General features: G+C 37.2%; 2 protein-coding genes across 3 annotated transcripts; one reads left to right on the top strand and one right to left on the bottom strand.

Annotated features, from left to right (window-relative positions):
- Positions 1-2,420: 2,420 nt before the first annotated feature.
- LOC135596937 (pentatricopeptide repeat-containing protein At4g01990, mitochondrial-like) lies at positions 2,421-6,445 on the top strand. Its single transcript, XM_065089232.1, has 3 exons — positions 2,421-2,518; positions 2,695-3,217; positions 4,736-6,445. Exons 2-3 carry the CDS (start codon positions 2,912-2,914, stop codon positions 5,975-5,977), a joined length of 1,548 nt encoding a protein of 515 aa, XP_064945304.1. The 5' UTR covers positions 2,421-2,518; positions 2,695-2,911; the 3' UTR covers positions 5,978-6,445.
- A 763-nt stretch (positions 6,446-7,208) lies between these two features.
- On the bottom strand, positions 7,209-18,409 carry LOC135596936 (protein high chlorophyll fluorescent 107-like). Of its 2 annotated transcripts, none has more exons than XM_065089230.1 (8): positions 17,797-18,409; positions 16,489-16,632; positions 15,578-15,883; positions 15,397-15,475; positions 12,285-12,544; positions 10,930-11,040; positions 9,872-10,048; positions 7,209-7,839 (listed from the first exon to the last, which is right to left on the bottom strand). In XM_065089230.1, the coding sequence occupies exons 1-8, from the start codon at positions 18,352-18,354 to the stop codon at positions 7,459-7,461; spliced, it is 2,016 nt and encodes a 671-aa protein (XP_064945302.1). In that variant the 5' UTR covers positions 18,355-18,409; the 3' UTR covers positions 7,209-7,458. The 2 variants fall into 2 exon arrangements, with proteins under 2 accessions (XP_064945302.1, XP_064945303.1); XM_065089231.1 differs by having other exon boundaries at positions 12,285-12,530; positions 15,416-15,475; positions 17,797-18,408.
- Between the last annotated feature and the right edge of the window lie 24 nt (positions 18,410-18,433).

Raw genomic sequence — 18,433 nt, 5'->3', positions numbered from 1 at the left:
TACAAACCTCGTTTCCGCTCCGGCCCAATTCTTTGCTCCTGAAACGTGCCTGCCGCCGCGAGGCGACCAATCTGCTCCTCGAGGTAATGCTTCCTCCCATTCGCCTCTCTAAACCCTAATGCCTTCATCTTGGTTTCTTATGATCGTACCACTTTTATGCGATCTACCTACAGATTTCTTTGGTTTCGTAGCGAAAAGCAGTTTAACGGTGTTGGATTAGGCATACAAAGTTCGATCTGATTGAAGTGTGATGTGGGGTTGTGGTGTGCGTGGTTGCTGTTTATGTGCCTTTTAAGTATCTTTAGATCGTTGATATTTCTCACCCTCTGTTTCAGAGTTTTGAGCACTTTTTAGATTGCTACGTCTGCTTTTAGGACTTGTGTAAGGAGAAATACCTATCTGCCATCGGAAGACATAGATGGTTCGTATTAGATCTTGGTAATATCTCTGCAAGTTCGCATGGCTCTCGATCTTTGATGCGTGTGCTTTGATGAACCATGGCAAGCGAATTGATAGCATATCGAAGTAGTTCTTTTGACATTTAGTTCGAGTTTTGGAGAAATTCTGTGCTTATGACATGCATTATATGGAACCTTTCTTTTCAAAAGGATAAGACAGTAGTAGGAGGAAAGGTCAGCTCCAATTCTTTTAGGATTGTTTTCTCGGACCCATAATGCATGATTAATCTAACTACTATCTTATAACAACTTTCTTTTAATCTACTTGGTGATCACATAAAATCCTTGACAACCCGCATCTTTTCCTAAGCAGCTCGAACAATATTCCTTTCGGCCTTTAACCACTCAGTTATTCTTGTTTATGATTGTGAAATGATTGCTCGTGAAACGCTATATTGCCAATAAAAAGAGATGGATTTCTAATATGCTGCAAGTATCTGAATTTTGAGGTGGAAACAGGGAGAAAGAGGTAGATTTACTTTTACTGAAAGATGATGGGGATATGCATGTAAATGTCTTCTCTATGAAGTTTCTTAGTGCCGTGATTTAATAAAAAGTACCTTGGATTTCTTTTGTCATACATGAATAGTCAAGCTATAACATTCTTGATGTGTGCCTGCGAAAAGATATACATATATAAAAGCATATCTTGAACAGAATAACATAGACACTCAGTCTTATAAAAAAATTTCACGCAAGTGACGAATCTTGTGCTTGAATGTTCTCTTCAATTCATGTACGTCGAGTAATTTAGAAATCACTTCGATGTTAGAAGGTTTTGTCGAACGACGTTTAGAATCTAGTGTATTGTTTTTCATATTCTGTGTGACGATCCTCGTGCTTACGTTTCCTGAGACTATGGAGTCTTTATTTTCTTTCATGTGCAGGCTAAAGCTAGACATGGGACGGAAGTCTGGAGGCTTGTACATAAATCCGAAGAAGTTTGGAACTGCCGGGAAGCCTTGCATGAAGGAGATGCTATCATTCCTTGGCTGCTTGTCTCTGAACAAAAACAACGATGATAAATGTGTACGACAGAAGGATATGTTGCTTACTTGTGTGGACGCTCAGGTGCGCAGTCGAGTTTGTCACAGCAATTTTACAATTCTATAAATGCCATAGATGGACTAATTCTGCACTCCTTTTTACTTTTTAGATATAGTTGAACAAACCAATATCTGCAAGTTTTTTTTTCCTTTTTTTGACGATTTGATCCTTCTGCAGAAAAAGAAACCCAGAAATGCCACGAGCACTATTAATTATCATCTGCAGCGCCTTAGCAGAGAAAAGTTTGGGTAATTAGCAAGTTGGAAGGTTGCCAGATCATCGGTGTTTATGTAGTTTTCTTGAACCATTATGGAACCAAAAGTTAAGTAAATGCCTGTTTTGGATGGACTCATGCATCGAAGATTGCTTCTATAGATACCATTGACAATTGGCTTCTGATGGTTTCGGAAGAAAACTTGCTTCTCTTAATAATTGCAGGATTCGTTCTATGTTGTAATTCTAGGTAGTTGTTCATTGGAATTACAAACCTCACACGACTCAGAACATCATGATTAGTAATGCTACCGATGTAGTACCTTATTTCTAATGACAAGCTGCTGAGGCATTTCTCAGATCGGAGTGCTGAAAATATGGTGGTTTTTATTTTTTGTGATCATATTACTTAATATCTATCTGTATGTGTTTTATATTATCTGTTGTCAGTGATACAAGTTGGTATGATACAAGTTGATATCTATCTGGTGGTTTGTATGATACAAGTTGGTATCATGTCAGAGATATTGATAACTTATTAATTCAGCAGTACATCAAAATTGATATTGGATTGAGATTCTAAATCTCAGTTTGAATACCAAATATCACAAAACTTGAACTGATATGAATTTTAATAAACCTTTTATTGGGAGAAAAACCTCTAATCTTGCTCATTTGTGTCAGGTGCAAGGGTTGTTTTGTTCCTGGTATGATGCAAGCAATAAAAGAGAAAGGTTGATTTCTTCAAAGTGAATTCAGTATTTTTCATGCTAAGATTGAATTCAGTATCTTATAAACAGGTATACAAGCAACTAATTTGAATCCTGATTGGATCACACAAAGTGGCTCTTAATCTCACTTCAAATGGGTTCAAAAATTTTAGTCGATTTATTCTTCAATTGTTTGAGGTTAAAAGTTCATTTAAGTTTATTAGATTATTTAATGTAATAAATTTTTTTTAATAAAAAAAATATAGGGTTGACAGTATCAGATCAAATTCGCTATCAGAGAGAGCGAGAGCGCTCAGTTGCGCTCATCGGCGAGGTTAACTTGACCGACTTGATGGCAATATAAACCCTTCTACCTCCTTTCGGTGCCCTTCACGCGTTGGCTCTTTTGATTCCGTGGCGTCGCCGCCTCCAATCTTTTGTTCTTTCGTTTCGTCTTGAGCCCTAAAGAAAGAAAAGGAGATCATGGCGAAGAGTCCCATGCAGCCGCTGCTTTGGGCGATGGCCGCGGCCCGGCGGAGGCTCTTTACCGCGTCCGCAGCGTCATCGCCATCGCCTTCTTCGGCGGAAGCGAGAGCTTCCGAAGTAGGAGAGAGGAAGGAGTCGAAGCCCCTCTACCGCCGGTTGTCGGCGCTGGGGAGAGCACCGGCGGGTAGCGTGACGAAGACGCTCAACAAGTGGCTGAGGGAGGGGAGAACGGTAACGGCCACGCAGCTCATGAAGTATGTTAAGGAACTCCGCAAGTACAACCGCTACAGTCACGCTCTTGAGGTGATAAAAGTTCCTTCATTAACTCTGTTCCTTTTGTCCTTATGAATGCAACTATCCACTTCGTTAGAGTATCAAATTTTGGTCTTTGTTCACATCATTGCATGTCCAGGTTATCTACACTATCAAGCATCGGTAAAAAAGTTGGTCCTTCGGTGAATGTTGCATTGTTGGTTATTGTTGTTGTTCATTTTTGGGTCATGCCTTCTGCTTTATATCCTTTTCTTTGGGCGTTTTTGTTCATTGTCTGATGTTATACCAGATTTCACTGCGTTCTTGGTTCTAATAGTTGCAATATGTGCAATAACTGGTCTGGTTATACCAGGTTAAGAGTACCTTAAAATGCAACCTCAGATAAAAAAAAAGCTCCCACTTTTGGAACTAACGGTTGTTTGAAGGTTTTCATGTCAACTTATGTTCTTCTTTAAAAGTGTGATTTGTTTTTGTTATAGTTCAAGACCTGAAGAGACATATATTCATGTGCAATGCATGTATTTTATTTATTGTCAACTGTTTGTTAATGCCGAAATTGTTTTTATTATAAAAAACTGTGGTAAAAATTACACATGCCTTGTCAACAAAGGAGAGCTAAGCACATATAACTTATCTTGTGGATGGAAATGCTGTATTGGATGTGTGACAAGGCAGTATGGAGGTCATTTGCAATGAGTTGTGACAAAAATTCTATTGATCAGGATTCGAGAATAAAATGATGAGTAAATGCAACTAAGAGAACCTGGTCCGCAATAGCAGGAAAAGTCAAAATTCTGTGCATAAGAAAAAACTTCTTCTCTTTGTAAAGTACAAGAATTATTTGATGGTTCATGTTATAGGGCACATCAAAATTTAGTTGCAAAGCTGGTAGAGGATGCAGCCTTTGATCAATACCAAAGCATTTCAAAGCTAGAACTGATTGTTAGAAAGAAGGCGAAAGAGGTCATAAAAATAAAAAGTGACCAAACAATTCCAGTTTGCATTAAAAAGTATATATTTAGTATGAGTGTTTCCCCTTGTGCTCTGTGGTCACTTCTGTATCTGGCAATTAATTTCTTCAAGATAAATTTTGTGTGAAACTACCATCTGATCAATGACGAAAAAAACTCATGCTCTAACTAAGCTGAGGGATCAAATTCATATCTTTTTATGAATTTTACTCCATCTTCTGTTTCTGAGCTCTGGATTTTCTTATCATGCTGTACATGACATGTCTCCTTCCTAAGGTTTTCTTCACTACTGCACATTCTTGGAATAATATATACCAAAATATATGATCACCAAAATGGGCTCTTGAGCTGGTCTTAGTGATTAGTGAAGGTGATGTTAAGCCAAGTCATTCGCAAGGCATGACATGGTATTGCATTTTATCACTTGTATGCCTAAATCGTCTGTAGTTCCTAGTAGAAGCAGCTTCTGATGTTCTACTGTGAACTAGGCAGCGATCATCATTCATAATTTATATACATCATCTCAAACTCTTCTGCATGGATGTACAATATCACAAATCTTTTGATTTCTTAACAGCTGATGGAGTGGATGTCCGGTACAAGGGGCATGAATATATCTTACACCAACCATGCAATACGCCTAGATCTCATATCAAAAGTCAAGGGTACTGAATCTGCAGAGGAGTACTTTTCTCAATTGCCAGAACCTGCCAAAAATGAGCGAACATATGGATCCCTTTTGAATTGTTATTGCTCAGGGAAAAATGCAGATAAAGCAATCTCTCTTTACAATCAGATGAAGGACCGCAACATAGCATCGAGTACTCTGGTCCACAATAATCTAATGTCCCTTTACATGAAGTTAGGTCAACCTGAGAACGCCATTACCCAGTTCCAAGAGATGAAGTCAAAGAACATTGTCCCAGATAATCTAACGTGCTGCATCCTGATGAACTGCTATGCTTCACTAAATGACATCGTATCAGTAGAAAGCGTTATAAAAGAAATGGAAGAGGGAGGCGAAGTTACTCTACAGTGGTCCGCATATAGTACCCTGGCTGCCATTTATAGTTCAGCTGGTATGGCCATGAAAGCTGAGTCAGCTCTCAAGCAGCTCGAAGGACTTGTAGATAAACGTGACTGGATGCCTTTTCACTTTTTAATCAGTTTATATGCAGGTATTGGCAAGTTAGGAGAGGTAAAAAGGATATGGATGTCTCTTAAGGAAGTGTACTCAAACCCTACCAACATGAGCTATCTCAAAATGCTTCAGGCTCTTAGTAAGCTTGATGATATTCATGGTCTAAAGCTTTTGTATGAAGAATGGGAGTCTGGTTACACAGCGTATGATCTGAGATTGACAAACCTGATGATAGGAACTTACCTAAAGAAAGATATGATTCGAGAAGCTGAGTCTATTTGGCAGAAGGCTTCAGAAAGGGGTGCAGTTCCTGATTTCTGGACTTGTGATCGGTTCTTAGATTACAGTTTGAAGAACAAGGACACAGGTTTGGCTCTCAGGTGGTTGGAGACGGCGACATCAATGGTGAAACAGGACGAGTGGAAGTTAAATGAAGATAAGGTGGACGCGTTTCTGAAAGCTTTTGAGGAAGCAAAGGATGTTGAGGGGCTAGAGGAGTTCTGCAAAAGTTTGAGGAGGCTCAAATGTCTCGACTTAAATGCATATGAAGCGCTCCTGCGAACTTATCTGGCAGCCGGTAAGAAGAACCCCGGTCTTCATCGGCGAATAAAGGATGATAAGATCAAAATTAGCTCAGAAACTAAGAAGTTGCTTCAATGGGTCTGTGCCACTAATTAGTATTTTTCGATTTGAGCAGTTATGGCATAATTATATGGAGGAACATTTGAGCGAAATGTTAGACATACTTGTTTCCGGGCACCGACTGAAATATCATGGTCACGTAGTGCTGACTTTGACACATGGTTTCTCATCAATTCTACTGGAAAATTGGGAATTCTCCATATGTTGCAATAGTTTTAGAAAGACAAGAATGCATGAATAGATTATGGTTTCTTGTCCGATGGATCACTCTGTTGCGTTCTATTTCCCAACATGAAGATCAAGACCATTTGACAATTTTGATGCTGCCTCATCAGATACTTTATTGGATCAGCGTGAATTCTCGATCAAAACATAAAGATGGGAGACTTTGTTGAGGTATGGATGTCATTTGAATTAAATCATTGATCAAAATACTTAACTTGAAGTTGATATTGATATACTCATTAGATTTTTATAAATTTTAGTCTTGTTTATTTTTGATGAGAGATTAATCTAGATGTTAATGGATCGGGTTTCTTTTATATAGTTCTGTCGTACTGCCTACGTCATGGTCGCGTGCAGACTTCTATTCCATGAACCAATACAAATTAGCCTTTGGTCTTAGTAGTTTAATATTGGCGAGTTCCTACGTTTTGAGAAGCTCTCGCAGTGGATTGTAACCTCAGAGTGGCTCGAAGGGATCGATCTTTATAACGTGTTAATTACTTTGAGCTTGTGGTAGGGGTGGGGATTCTTTCGAAAGCGGTATCAAACCCAAGAAATAGATGCTACAGAGAGAGGATATATACCTCGGTTCTTACTCCCGGAGACCATGGTAGTAAATAGTAATAAAGATCGATGAAATTATAAATAGTAATTAAGACTAATTATAAAGTCTTTACATTTTGTAATGATACATATATAATAGATATTTATATTATTTGTGAAATTGAAACGAACTAATATTAATTATATAATTGATTATGATAAACCTGAATGAAGGTTGATGAAAGGAATATATTTTAATGTTATACTATATCAACATTTGCGAGGGAAAATAATATATTTGGAACTGTGAAAAAAATTGGATATATAAAGAATAAATGCAGTATAAAGTGTGATGGTATATTAAACGCAATCATTAAAATGATAGTAAAGATTTTAACTATCGGTAGCAAGATCATAAAATCACGTCTCTCTTCTCTTCATCACTTATTCTTTGTAAATAAGAAGAGTTGCAATATAGACTTTGAAAAACACAGTCAAATTGTTCTGATTGATTTTTCCATTGAAAACAACACTTTAAGCACACAAGATCCAAATTATCTACAAGAAAGCTGAAATCTTGAAGGATTCCCCTACGTAATCTTAAACGTGAGATGGACAAGCACTTACCCAAAGGCCATAAGCAGAAGAAGAAGAAGAGATCCACCCTCGGAGCTCCAAATCAAACGCATTTGCTGTGATCGCGACTGCAAATGCATTGCGGATGATTACTTACTTGTCAATGGTAAAGCTCAATGCTGAACCAGAACAATTTTCCGTTCCCAGATCCCTACTCGTCGTCGACGAGACTTTGTTCTCTTATGCTCAAAAGCTTCCATCAGAGCGTCCAAGTCGGATACATCAAGGGACAGTCTTTCTCCAACAAAACCATCCAAGTCAAAATCACTGTCATGAGAACCTATGCACTCCGCGACTTCCGTCTCACGGTTATCAGGATTGCTTGAAGCTTCACTGGAGCTGTAATTTGCTTCTTCCAAGCTTCTCAGGATTTCCTGCCCTTTCAGATCAGAACTCTGATCCAAATTTAGCAGTCGCTTTACGCTATCAAGAGCAGGGTCGATGATATCAACGAAGCCCATTATCCACGAAGCGTCATCCACAACTTCTGTGCGCTGGTGAGTCAACAAGCAAGTTAATCTAACATTATACATATTTCGATGAATTCAATGTGCGATCATTGAATTGTACAACAAAAGCAAGGGAACTTAGACAAGAAACCTATCAGCTGGCAATAGGACTCTCCAAAAAAAAAACTAACAAAACATGTTGCATTCTTCAAGAGAGTAGTCACAAAGTCTTTTCAACATAAAGCATGTTGATTATGATTAATACGATGCAGTGTATTCTGTAAATAAAACAACTGACTGCCTGCCTTACACGCACAGTGAAAGTGGCTACTTGATACAATAAAATTAGAGATTGTATTTTGATAACCAGATAGAAAGCTGCGATACGAGTACATCACCCAACTTGAAAGAAAGGGTGCATGAACTACTTGGATGTGTTATGGACTAATAGTCAATTTATGCATGTGAGAGAGTTGAGCAATTGGAGTGTGTTGTCCAAAATTTGTGAAACTTGTAGAACAATGTGGCTGACGGCTCGCATACACGAAGGCTAATGCTGTAGGGGACTGGGAAAGAAATCAAGTCTAACAGGACTAATGGAGAACATGTACTGATGGAGTTGCAAAATGTTTCTTTTAACAAGTTAATGATGTGGGATTAGCTTACAGCATAACCAGCAATCCTTAACGATCCAATTATATACCTATGGAAGCTATAAGCTCCTAAAGATGATGCGGACAAAAGCGAGAACATGACCTGCCCTCATAACACTCAGCTCAGATTCTGTTTCCAAGCCTTTGGGCCCGGATTTTTCCACGATTGTGGATCATGAACCAAATCCCATCCCCCAGGTAGCAAGTTCAAAGCATCATGAGATTAAACAAGGGCCTAATTACAGATCTACTGATGGAGACCCAATTAAAAATTTTAATAAAGATTTAATCTAGGTGCAAACATGGCAACTAGGGAATAAGTGTTTTCATTTACGTATAGTCTCAGAAGTGTGTTTGACTTGTTGGAATAATGGGATGAGTTATTATCTCCAAATTTGGTTGGACTTATTGGAACTGTAGGTAGGGTAATTGTCTTGGAAATTATTTATGACTTGTTGGAAATGTGACTTGAGTTGATATAGTTGTTGGAAGTTGGGACTCATGATAATTTGAATCCTACAAATAAAACAATTCTAATGTATTCAGCAGAGAACGATTATTGAAATGAAAATCATCATGTGTTAATCCTCTTAGATCTCTCTACCTTTCTTATCTTCTCTTCTCTCCTCTTCTGTTCTCTTTTTACTCTCTTCCCTTCTCCCAACTAGTACTACATCACATCTGTGCATAGGGCTCTCAAGCTTCATTTTGGCTTGAGCCAGTCTTCATCAAAGCTAACAGTGTCTACCGTATACAGACCTGGCTGGTATATACTGAATCAGCAGTTATAGATCGACTAAAGTGACAAATTAACAAATTTTACCCCTTTTTTTTTGGGGTGAACTATCTAAATAAATATATTCTGCCCAGAAGATCCATTACCAATGACATCAACCCCAAATCCAAAAATGGGAGCTGCATGAAGAAAGTAAAAAAGGCTCTCTAGGCACTTAGTTGATAACCGTAACATGAGAGATGCTTCCTCTGAACATGCAAAGGTGAATATAAAGCTAAGGCCCAAAATATGGTGCAAATTTCATCTAGTCAAGGAACACTAATCCAAGATTTTTAGACTAAGGAAAAGTTATAGGTGAGGCAGGAGGATAATAATATTCATGATTGGTGATGATCTAGGAAGCATATCAAAGTTAATATGAAACAAAATGCACATGATTTATATATAATATCAAGAAAAATGTGGTTTCAGCTCACTAGATACTGAAAAAAAATCCATTTCCATCTATTTATCTCTCTAAGCTCAATATATCAAGTATATTTGTATTGATTATTGAAACAATCCTTATGATTTTGAGAAGCAAATAAACCAAAGAGAACAGACATGATCTTCAAGATAATATAACATTACAAACTTTCAGTTACGAATACAATATAAAGGTAAAGTAGGATAACTTGAAGTCACTCACCTGCTGGTAATAAAGGTTACGAATTTCTTCAGCTCGTACAGGATTACCTTGCTGCTCCTCCAATGATGCCCATGTCATCCATGTTATGTAACTTTGAGAATTTATGTTTAGTGAAGATCTAAACAATCTTCTAGCAACTGTTAGGTTGCCATTTCTTTGCTCTAAGACACCCCATGCCTGCAATGTTACACCAATCAGATTCCACATGAACAGGAGAAGCTGCTTTCGTATGACAAGGTTAAGCGATAAGAAGTTACATAATCATAGAAAAGGTCACTAGTAATTACCTTACAGTCCTGAACTAAATGGCAGTATTGGTAGGCTTTTGTTGTATCTTGAAATAAAAAATTATTGTCCAACATATGCATTGTTTCCGAAATCACGAATCATGGGCACGATTAATAAATGTCTTCGATATGAAAATAACGCATCAAATCTCAGCCTAGTATATTTGCTTACAAGATCTTATGGAATGTAAAATCTATTTTCCTTAGCTGACATGCCAAAATTTGAGAACAGATTTGGTTTTGCTAATAGTAAATCCTTCATTACAAATTTCTCTTATGAATAGATAGCATCATTGTTGCAATCCTATTTGGATGTTGCTTATGGCCAAAGCTCTAGCACAATCGACCAAAGTTTCAGTTTTGCAGAATATCCTTTGTTGCCAATGTGCCTACCAACATGTCTTATGCCAGGCCACTTTTTTCTGTACAAATTAATCTATTTACACTAATCAGGTTATCTTAAAATCAGGTTATCTTTGGTTTGCATAAGAATATACTGTTGGCTAAATAAATGAAAAACTACTATGGATAACTATATTTGATATCAATTTCATATGTCAATAGTAATTTTTCGGGAAATTTCATATGTGAAAACTTTATATATTACTGAAAAAAGCAAGCACATGCGGAGAGGAATCAGAGCATGGTTATACAGAAAAATACATAGGGAAGAAAACTGCAATCATTGAGAACAAAGCACAGGTAATCCAATTTAGAAATTGATACATAATAATATTGGAATTTCAAACCATATAATGATACTATTTCTACCTGAAGGCAACGAGCAGCACTCTCAGTAGTTGAATCAATTGATAAAGCCCTTTGGTAAAGTTCCCTTGCTGTGTTAATGTTTCCTTCTTTCCACTCCATCCATCCCCAAGCCTAGAATATAAATAATGAATTACTTAAATAACTTACAATTTTAAAATTAGTGATAAAATCTGAAAGAACATCACTGATGTTTACTGGAAGTTCCTAAATGCTAAGACCACTTGAACCCAAAATGTAATCAGCTTCTAGGTAACAAAATCCACATCAAATACATCTACACCACATCCAGACCCCTAGTGCCAGATAGTGACTACAATGCACATGCATCACTTACTCTTCGTCCTGTTTCTACCATTTGCTGATTCATTATTGTGACTCTTGCTCATTCCACATATATTTATTTTATTTTCCTATATTTCTCAATTAAAATATCTTCTGTAAGTAGTTTTCTCAAATTATAGTTTATATTTTTTCCTCAAACATTTTTTTCCTTTAAGATTTGGCTGCCAATTACACACCTAGTAAATGAGAGAAATAAAGAATCTACATAGACTGCCTAAGAAAGATATAGGCATCTCACTTTGTCGAGTCCTGCTCCCCTATGATTCCCTTAATCCCAAACAGTCTAATGAATTGTACTTGCGGTTGGGAGAATCAAGGATTGCCTTTGGGCTCATGCAGCAACACAAATTTCAACATAAATGTAATAGAAAGTTCAAAATTTCTTAGCTTAGGTATATGATTTGCCCTGACCCAAAGATACAAAGTAACAAATATACAAAATCTCTTCATCGTTTTATAACACCCAAAAATATCAAGCTGGCTCATGTCTCTTTTGATGTTGATCATTACAGGCCTCTTAAATTGCTCTTCCATGTTTTTTTTTTTTGTCTGATACATATTGGCACTTGTTTTTCTATTAATAGGAATTGCTTGTTGAGATCCTATGAGTCAATTGGCATTTAAATGTTGTGGTCCCTTTTTGGTATGAAATGATTGTGTGCTGGCTGACACGTGTCCCAGTATCTACAGCACGAGTTGGCATGGCGTGTGTTGTTAATTTTCTGTAACATAATTTCTGGCACATTATGTTCGACCCATGTGGACATGTGGCAATCTACACGGCAATCCATATAAAACATACACTATCATGACAACACATAGATAATATATTAACTAAATCTTTAGAGAAAAGTACTGATGAGCTTTATTATCTCAGAGAAAGATGTCTACCACTCCTAACTTCTGGACGACAACAGGAACAAAATTATTATCATCAAGTTACTGTATGCAACCTCCATATAGTTATCAGACTACCAAATTGGTAAATATGAAGTGTAGAGAAAACTTCTTACAATCCAAACAGGTTGGTGCCTCGGGTCTAGTGCAGATGCCTTTCTGAACAGGACACGGGCAAGATTTGCAGATGAATGCCTATATTCCAGCAAGGCAAGAGACTGAAGTATGACAGGATCTCTAGGGTTTACTGCATGACCAATCTTCAAAAGTTTCCTTCCTTTGTCGATATCACCCTGATTTGCTTCGAACAATGCCCAAATATGCCATGCAAACCTGTTCTTTGGACTGGCCTGTACTGCTTTCTGTAAATAAAGTGCTATATAAAATTAAAGAAAGAAAGATATATCTCGGAAATGGCAATATGATGCAAGAATGCACAATGAAGAAATTCCAAACTACATAGGCAAGATGGATGCCTAAAGGACAACAACCTATAGTACCTAAGTATTTCTAAGAAAGTGAAAATAATTAGCCTTTTAATGTTCTTGCCACTATCAGCTTCTCTAAATAGAAAAAATGATGCTAAGAACTACGCAAAGCTTTGCACCAAGATATGAGATGAACCAATATATTTGATATTTGAGTGTAAAAATTAAGAGACGCTATTGAAGATATTCGGAAGAAAATGAGTATGCATACTTATATTTGAGACAACAGTTGCTATATACCAGTTGAATGTTTGCAGCATGTAATGAGATGAACAAGGAAAACTGGGTGAAGTGACATGATAGAGAATGCAAAGTTCCCAAGTAATTAAATATTGCCTGTTTCCATATGGTACATTGGGAATTTACTGGTCCAACCGTCAACCTAGATGCATAACAGATAAAATCAGGTGGTTCAAGCCCGATACTGGGCTATCTCTCTCTCTCTCATAAACTCCCTCATACTCTCTTCCTAAGCTATCCCAAAGGGCACCAGAATCTCTCCAAATCCCCTCCAAAACAATAGGGGAAGTTGATTTCTGCAAGAAGAGGATTCAATCTCCAGATTTAGTCCAAATTCTCTTTAAATCAAGGTACTTCTGAATCTCTAAATTTCATGTAAATAGGTCAGGACAAATGTTAATCTTGCATGATTAGGTTGGTTCTCTTACATGTAGACCTGATTGAGGGCTTAACTTACTAGACTTATCGAGAGATTTGACTGCTGATCTAAACTAGATCCATGATTATCAAGCCTTGATCCACATGGATCTAGCCTAGATTTTTGAATCTAGCCCTAATGGTTTAGCTTTGATCTATCCTAATCTAGTCGTGTCCATTCAGATCTATCTTGGATCTAGACGGATCTAAGCTTGATCTTTGTGGATCAAAGCTAGATAGCCTTGATCATCGACCATCCATCTCCATTTGGTCTAGATCTATTTGGATCTGGGCTAGATTTGGTCTAGATCCATTTGGATCTGGGCTAGATCTTCATGAATCTAAGCTAGATTTTCGTGGATTCAGTCTTAATTTTGATATGATTATGAATTTGTGGATCTGACATATGTTGACAACCTTTTTGTAGGAAAATGGTGCTAAGGCAGAAAAATCCTGATCCGCATGGCAATATGACCGTCACATGGAGGCACATCATCATTGGTCAAGTATCCATTACAATTACATTGGTGGCATCAAAAAAATAACCCGTCTGAAGCAACATTTGGCCAAGGGATTTTCAAATGTTCAAATATGCAAAAAGGTATAAGAAGGGCCTTTTGAGCAGAACTCGATGCTTGAAAAGCACTGCAGCTATTGAAAAATACAAACCTGAAACAGTGGTGCCATATTCTTCGATAACAATGCAATATCAACCTATATATCAGGTGGATCCTAGCAGTAAAATTAACTCCTTTAGTTTAACTTATATAAATTCATTGACCGGTTTCTTTGTCTGACACCATATTTACCTCTTGGTGCAACTAAGGGATCATTATAATTTGGAGGAATGACACTGAAAATCAAATTTTGCAGTGTGGATCTGTCACAAACCACAACATGCAACAGTTGCAAATGTAATTGGTCGAAATGTGCCTTGATTCACAAAAAAAGTTCACAATTGACTCTCATACAAATGATTAGAGAAATTAGTCTATGTCCCTACAATATGTGTTGTGCATGGATCTTGCAAACACATCATTGATATACAATTTCATCATATCGAAGACCTCGTTCCACCTTTCATTGACTCACATCATTCATTTTGGTGGTAGGAGCACTGTTTCTAGAAGCTACTTTCAATCTTTATTTGATATATGTTTCAATTTGGTGTTCTATTATTTGATAGTTTAAAACTTTAAATTCACTTTATTGTTGTCTAATATGATTGCATATGTCAAGAAAAGGGAAGAAAGAATCCTATAGTATAGTTTTCTTTTATTTTTCAGTCTTTCCCTGAAGCTCAATAGTCAATATATACTGACACACAATATATTGTATGAGTCCGGTATGTGAAATTAAATATAAATTGAAGTCTGGTGCGTGACACATTATAATTTTCACGATTTTGAAATATGTACTATGAAACTAGGTTGAATAATGGTCTTGTCTAGCTGAATTATAGCCTTGCAAAAGCATTAAATGCATATAAAGCCATGTCAGCATGTCTAGCTATGATTGCTAATTAACATGAACATTTGAATAACGACCTCATAATTATTACCTTTAACTGCTTTTAGCTTTGTGGTGCTCATTTTTTTTTCTGCAATTCGAGTTAATAACATATATTTTGCTATACTTCCAAGAGCACTATTCCCTTAGGATCATACCATGCACTGGAAATAGTCATCCGTGCTCTCTCTTGTTGAATGATCAAATAAATATTTTGAATTACTATTGTTGACAACATCATTCCCTTTTTGTCCTTTTTTGTCGTTTTATTTCTTGGTTTTCTTGTCTTTTTTTGGAGGGTATGGAGAAGGATAAATAGGTGAAATGTCAGTATCATACAAATGAAATCATACTACAGACACCAACATGTTCGGTGTCACATTTTACTTCTTGTGTTTATTGTGATGCTAAACAAAACCCTATCAGATTTTCTTTATGACCTATGGTGTCAACTGACACAAAATGTTGTCTCCTCATATGATCTTCAAGTTCCTCATATATGCAAGGCAGGGTGCACATTTTGTCAAAAAGAAGAGAAGTACTGATTAGGGTAAATTAAGTGACCAAGAATAACCTGGAGAAAAATTTGTCACCTCGAAGAGCTTTCGAGCAGTGTAATTGTTCTGTTGTTGCATTTCTACCTGAGCCCATGCCTGTTTCAAGAGATGCCCATGTGAATTAGTCAAACAAATTTTCATCCATAAATAAGTAGCAATTAAACAAGCCCAGTGTTAAAAGTCCAAAACACAACTTACTAGCCAACTGGCACAACTTTTGGGATTGCATTTGGTAGCTTGCTGGAACAAATACCTTGCCCTCTTAAACCTCTTCCCTTTTGCTTCAAGTAATGCAAGAGTTTGGTATATGTACTCATTTCCACCACAGTATTTAAGTCCTTTGGTGAGAAGATTCCTTGCCTTCTTTATATTTCCTTGCTTTATTTCTAGAACTGCCCATCCATGCCAAGCTGCAATGTGTTTCTTGTCAGCTACAGTAGCAGCATCAAACAGTTCTCTTGCTCTACGTATATTTCCAGCCTTATTTTCAAGGACAGCCCAACACTGTTCAAAGACAAAGTGCAAGATTTGAATAACTTAATATTCATCAAAAGGAATAGTACAGAATCAAATGCAGTTAGTTTAATTTCAGGAAGAGCAATACAAAGTAAGGCATTAGCTGCTTACATGTTAGTATGGCTTCTGAAAAAGATATAAAAAATAAAAAGATTTAATCAACTTAAAACATGGAGTGTGATATGACCTGTAAAAAACATTCACAAGAAACATCTTCGGTTGTCTCTCTCATAAATTAGCGGATCATCAAGTTTAGCAGCAATCTCCAGATAACCATGTATTGTTTCTGAACATAATTGGATCTTAAGAATTCAAACAAGATCAATAAGAAAAAGAATTTCATATCCACAGATATCAAATTTAAATTTGAGGTAATATCCAGTTAATCTTATGTGTTGTTTTAACACAACTTACATTTAAAACATATGAATGAAGCAATCCAAGTCTTAAACATCTATTACTCGCTGTATATTTATCCATAACCAACATATTTGCTCTCGTTTACTAACTTCACACATGTAATAGGTATCTAAGAGATACAAGAGTAGTAAAATATCGAATTCATGCAATACTAAAATAAAATGCTAAACAACCTGCCAAATATAGGAATTTTCTCCCTGTGTAGCTTGACAACCTCTTTCATAAACTGACCTAGCTTCTGCAAATTTTGACTGCTTGCATAAAAGCTTTCCCTGGGCCACGTAGGCTCGTCCATCTTCAGGCCAAAATGAGATGCACTGTGTTCAAACGAAACATAGAATCAACAGAACTAATCTAGGCTTCAACAATACAAATGTGAGGATGCACTATGTTATAATTGCTTAGAAAACTCAATGAATAATCATATTAGAGTCATGTATCATCCAACCCCCACGAATTGTTGGTGTCTGGAATAAGAAATTTATATGACATTTCTTTATTCTGGCAAATAAATATACCATGAAATATATTAACAATAAATGTTTAATGTTTCAAATGATCAATTTGCGCAATGTCCAATAGCAATGCTAAAACGGAATTCTAAAGATTAATATATGGCCAAGGGAAGATTCGAATTTTCATGTGGTTTCCATGCTTTATATAGACACTTGTGCTTGATAAACAGGCATTTGAATTTGATGCACAAGTGCAGCTTGATATTCTTCCCATAAAAAAACCCATGTTACGTAAAGTTTAATTCTTCTAAGGACAGGACTCTGAAAGCATTAATTTGCATACCTTACCTATCTTGCATAGCCTTCTTCATATTTTATATGCCATCATTTTATATTTTTCATATATTTGATGCCATAACTCTTCACTTCAGCTACATACTTAATTGTAGTCAACAATCAGGATTGACTGGTCAAGGGAAGAACACATATGAGTCTCGATCATCAGACAACTAGTAACCAATAAATAATTATAGAAAAATACAGAGGATTTTACAAAGAAATATATTTTCTGGTCTATGCACTTGATACAACAGCAGCTTAAACCCTGCAACATTGCAGAATGTAGATCTCCAAAATATGGAAGGAGGGAACTTTAATATATTGTATAATTTAAACCTCTTAAGCGACCTCTACACTCAAACACTTTTTATGCTTATCTTTAGTTAAAAATTTCATAGTGTTTATCTTGCGGCACCCGCGATATAGGTAAACGGAGAAAACTAAGTACACATCTATTTGCGTTGACAATCCAATAAACTGATGCCCATCTTAAAACCATTAGGACCCAATCTAAACTTATAATATAACGGACAACTGCTGCAGGTAAACATTATTGACTATGTAGACATCCATTTGCATCGAGAATCTAATAAACTGATGCCCATATTAAACCAATTAATTCCTATCTAAACTCGTCATTTAACGACAACTGCAGCAAACCAAACTATAAAAAGGAAAAAAAGGTACCTTAAGGAGAATTTCTTCAGCTTCTTTAAACTGGAAATTCCTAATGAGGACCTTGGCTCGATATAAAGCCAACTCCAAGTTAATCCCCAGCGGCCTCTCCCCGGAACCTACGACCCGTTCCGGCTCAAACATCGGCATCTTCTTCGCGAACTCCGACAGCCGCCTATCAATATTCGAAGAAGGCGTGGTTTTCTCCTCACCCCCGCTCGTCTTGTCGGATTCCACCAAAGAACTGACCGCCGCTTCTTCGAGACCCTCCTTCACCGGCCGACGGACAACGAGGAGTCCCTCTGGACCGCCCCCCTCATCTGGGTCCTCCAAGTCCTCTTCGATCTCGTCGTCGTCTGACACGGACGAGAGGACCTGTTCTTGAAGGGGGGCAGGTGATGAGGTCTTGGAAGAGGAGGGAGGAGATCTGAGGAGGGGAAGAGAGGAGAAGGATCGGATCGGGAGGTGGGCGAAGGATCTGGGTATGAGATTCGGGTTAGGGTTAGGATTCGGGGAGGAAGGGGAAGGGAAGAGAGGGAATTGGGATTTGGGAGAGGAGAAGAGCTGCATTGCTCCCACCCTTGCTTACTCTCTCTGCCTCCCTCCTCGGCCACTGGATAAAACGGCATGGGGAAGTGGCTAAAAGGCG

Source organism: Musa acuminata, chromosome BXJ1-11, assembly GCF_036884655.1.
Source record: "Musa acuminata AAA Group cultivar baxijiao chromosome BXJ1-11, Cavendish_Baxijiao_AAA, whole genome shotgun sequence".
NCBI classification, from domain to species: domain Eukaryota; kingdom Viridiplantae; phylum Streptophyta; class Magnoliopsida; order Zingiberales; family Musaceae; genus Musa; species Musa acuminata.
Note: the sequence above shows the minus strand (reverse complement) of the source record. Positions and strands in the feature narration are given on the sequence as shown.

Bases quoted from the DNA above. Each gene is read 5' to 3' on its own strand.
- LOC135596937 (XM_065089232.1), top strand. From the start codon at position 2,912: ATGGCGAAGAGTCCCATGCAGCCGCTGCTTTGGGCGATGGCCGCGGCC. The intron at 3,218-4,735 runs GTGATAAAAGTT...ATTTCTTAACAG, and splicing joins GCTACAGTCACGCTCTTGAG to CTGATGGAGTGGATGTCCGG.
- LOC135596936 (XM_065089230.1), bottom strand. From the start codon at position 18,354: ATGCAGCTCTTCTCCTCTCCCAAATCCCAATTCCCTCTCTTCCCTTCC. The intron at 16,633-17,796 runs GTACCTTTTTTT...GTTTGAACACAG, and splicing joins CTGAAGAAATTCTCCTTAAG to TGCATCTCATTTTGGCCTGA. The intron at 10,049-10,929 runs GTAGAAATAGTA...GTAACATTGCAG, and splicing joins GTGCTGCTCGTTGCCTTCAG to GCATGGGGTGTCTTAGAGCA.